General features: G+C 46.1%; 1 protein-coding gene across 1 annotated transcript in view; it reads right to left on the reverse strand.

The window, feature by feature from the left end:
- Window positions 1–867: 867 nt before the first annotated feature.
- The window catches only part of bhlhe23 (basic helix-loop-helix family, member e23), a 1493-nt gene continuing 29 nt past the window's right edge, over window positions 868–2331 (reverse strand). Inside the window, exon 1 of the mRNA XM_072449754.1 lies at window positions 868–2331. This exon is cut by the window's right edge and continues 29 nt beyond it. Coding sequence (XP_072305855.1) covers window positions 1383–2066 — 684 coding nt within the window. The 5' untranslated portion in view covers window positions 2067–2331 and the 3' untranslated portion in view covers window positions 868–1382.

Raw genomic sequence — 2331 nt, forward strand, 5'->3', positions numbered from 1 at the left:
CATCACATCAACTACAGCTTTTGTCATTTTTCATCCTCTCTGGTCCAACTGTCTCAAGGGTCCAGACAAGACACATGTCATCAAAGTGCCCATTTAAGATGCTCACTGTTGTGTCAGGGGGCTAAAGAGGGACTGGAGAACTTGCTTACTGACAAATGCAATCATCATAAGCTCATGGCTGTACATCCGCAGCAATAAATACATTTACTGGTGTTGCAGGGGTACTGATTTATTACCTAATTCTATATTTCTATATCAATTATATTTAGAGCTCATATATATTGAAATTACATTTGAGGAAGTGTTGATATTAATTTAGCTTTTGCAAGGTATACAAATCTAGAACACTGCAACACTATTGAAGACCAATGCTTAGGCAAGTAACTAAATTCAGTCTATTCTCTAAAACCGGGTGATAGACCTGCAGTGATGAAGACTTGCTCACTGCATTTAGTGGAGCGTGCAGACAAGGGCAAAAATCGTGTTAATAGCTGACCAGTAAAGAGCACCAAAGAAGTCTGCCTGCGATCACCCAAATACCCAGAGACAGGTCCTGTGCGCCCCGGGGCGTCTCGTGTGTCTTTCCTCTAAGCGCCACGACCCAGCGCGTGCCAAACAGGTCCCTGCAATCTACAAACATCTTCACAGGCTCCTTGTCTTCTCACGCGCATAAACTGGGCCCAATGTGTAACTTATTATTAAAATAATCTGAACTGAATTGTTCGACAATAAGAAGAACCAGTTTTACAATTTGAGTCAAGTTTTAAAACTTTGAAGCTTGACGCATTCACACATAATGGCACAGTTTCTGTCTGAAACACGATGTGGTGAGGCTGTGATGGATGGAAAATTCGAAAATGAGGCAAATCGTTTTCAGGCATAGATAGATTTTAATTATAAAGACATATAAACAATATATGAAATCCAAGTTGCGACACAACCAGTGGGCTGCATTTGAATAATTATAGTCGGTTTTTCACAGTTGTACAATACAATCATGTGAGATGAGTGCATGAATTACAAATAAAAATCCAAAAATGTCAGTACGTCTTCAAAATATAGATCGAGGCCAGTTCGGAGATTCCATTTAACCCAATTCAATTAAGTGGCTCCAGATTGGATGAATGTTGCATAGTTACAACAAAACAAGACAAAACCTGTTCAAGTTGACTAAAAATGACAAACCTCTCAAAACATGATCCGCAAATTCTTGAAAGTGACAGAGCAACGTAATTGTGGCCTATAAACAGTTAATAACAGTATTATTCAAGTTATACATTATGTTCAACTTAACTTCTTACTATTTAAATAACTAGAGTGGGAGAGAGAGACTGAATGGGTGTAGCAGAGGTCAAAGTTCAAATCAGTTTAAATGAAATAAATCAAGGCTTGTCGTTACAGTGTTTGAAGAGACTTGAAGGTGTCCCGGAATAAGTCGAGCACTTTTCGGCGCAGGTGGCGAGCGCCGAGCTGGAGAACGGATAGACGGCCGCTTGTCCAAAAGGGGCCAGCGCGGTGGGGATGGGAGACGTGATGGTCTGGCCCTGGTTCAGGTACGCCACGAGCCGTCTCATCTCCTCCAGAGCCTGCGCTTGCATGAGAATATAGTTCTTAGCCAAAAGAAGAGTGGCTATTTTGGAGAGTTTTCTCACAGACGGACTGTGCGCGTACGGGATAACCGCACGCAGGCCGTCCAGTGCGTCGTTCAGGTCGTGCATCCTTCTCCTCTCCCTGGCGTTGATGCTGAGTCGCAAGGACCTCTGCTCTTTAGACTTTTTGGCCAGTGGGCCCCCGGGCTTGTCGTCCCCAAAAGACGGGCCCCTCTTCCTAGACTCCAGAGAGTCAAACGCATCATCGTCGTCACTCGTGTGCTCCCCGCCGCTCTCGTTGGACTTCGCGGTCTGTCCGGAGATGAAGTCTGTGGCAGGGGTCAGCGGAAAGCGCGCCGGACCCCCAGTGTTGTGAGCGGGACCGAAGCCGAAAGCGGACTGGCCATAGCGCTGCGTCAGGTCCAGCAGCGCGTCGTTGCTTATGGACTTCAGCAGGTTCTCCTCGTTGACATTCATCTTCCTGTGGAGAAAAGTGCGCTCCTCTTGTCGTCTGACCGGCTCTTGTTTTACACTTCCCTCACAGTTGCTCTGTTTCTATGACTTTCCTGTCACTAACAGAGACTCTTGAAGCAGGAGCGAGTTTGTGTGAAGCCTTCACGCACAGCGCTCCCCCCTCGACGCGCGCATAGCCTACGTTAAACAACACTTGTCTGATTGTGTCCGTGCGCTATAGGCTTCAGCTTCACTCTTTCCTCCCTGTGCCCTCCCTCGCCTTGGGCAG

The sequence above is a fragment of the Eucyclogobius newberryi genome, unplaced genomic scaffold (genome assembly GCF_026437365.1).
Source record: "Eucyclogobius newberryi isolate DKJ021-1_F unplaced genomic scaffold, fEucNew1.0.hap1 SCAF_17, whole genome shotgun sequence".
NCBI lineage: Eukaryota > Metazoa > Chordata > Actinopteri > Gobiiformes > Gobiidae > Eucyclogobius > Eucyclogobius newberryi.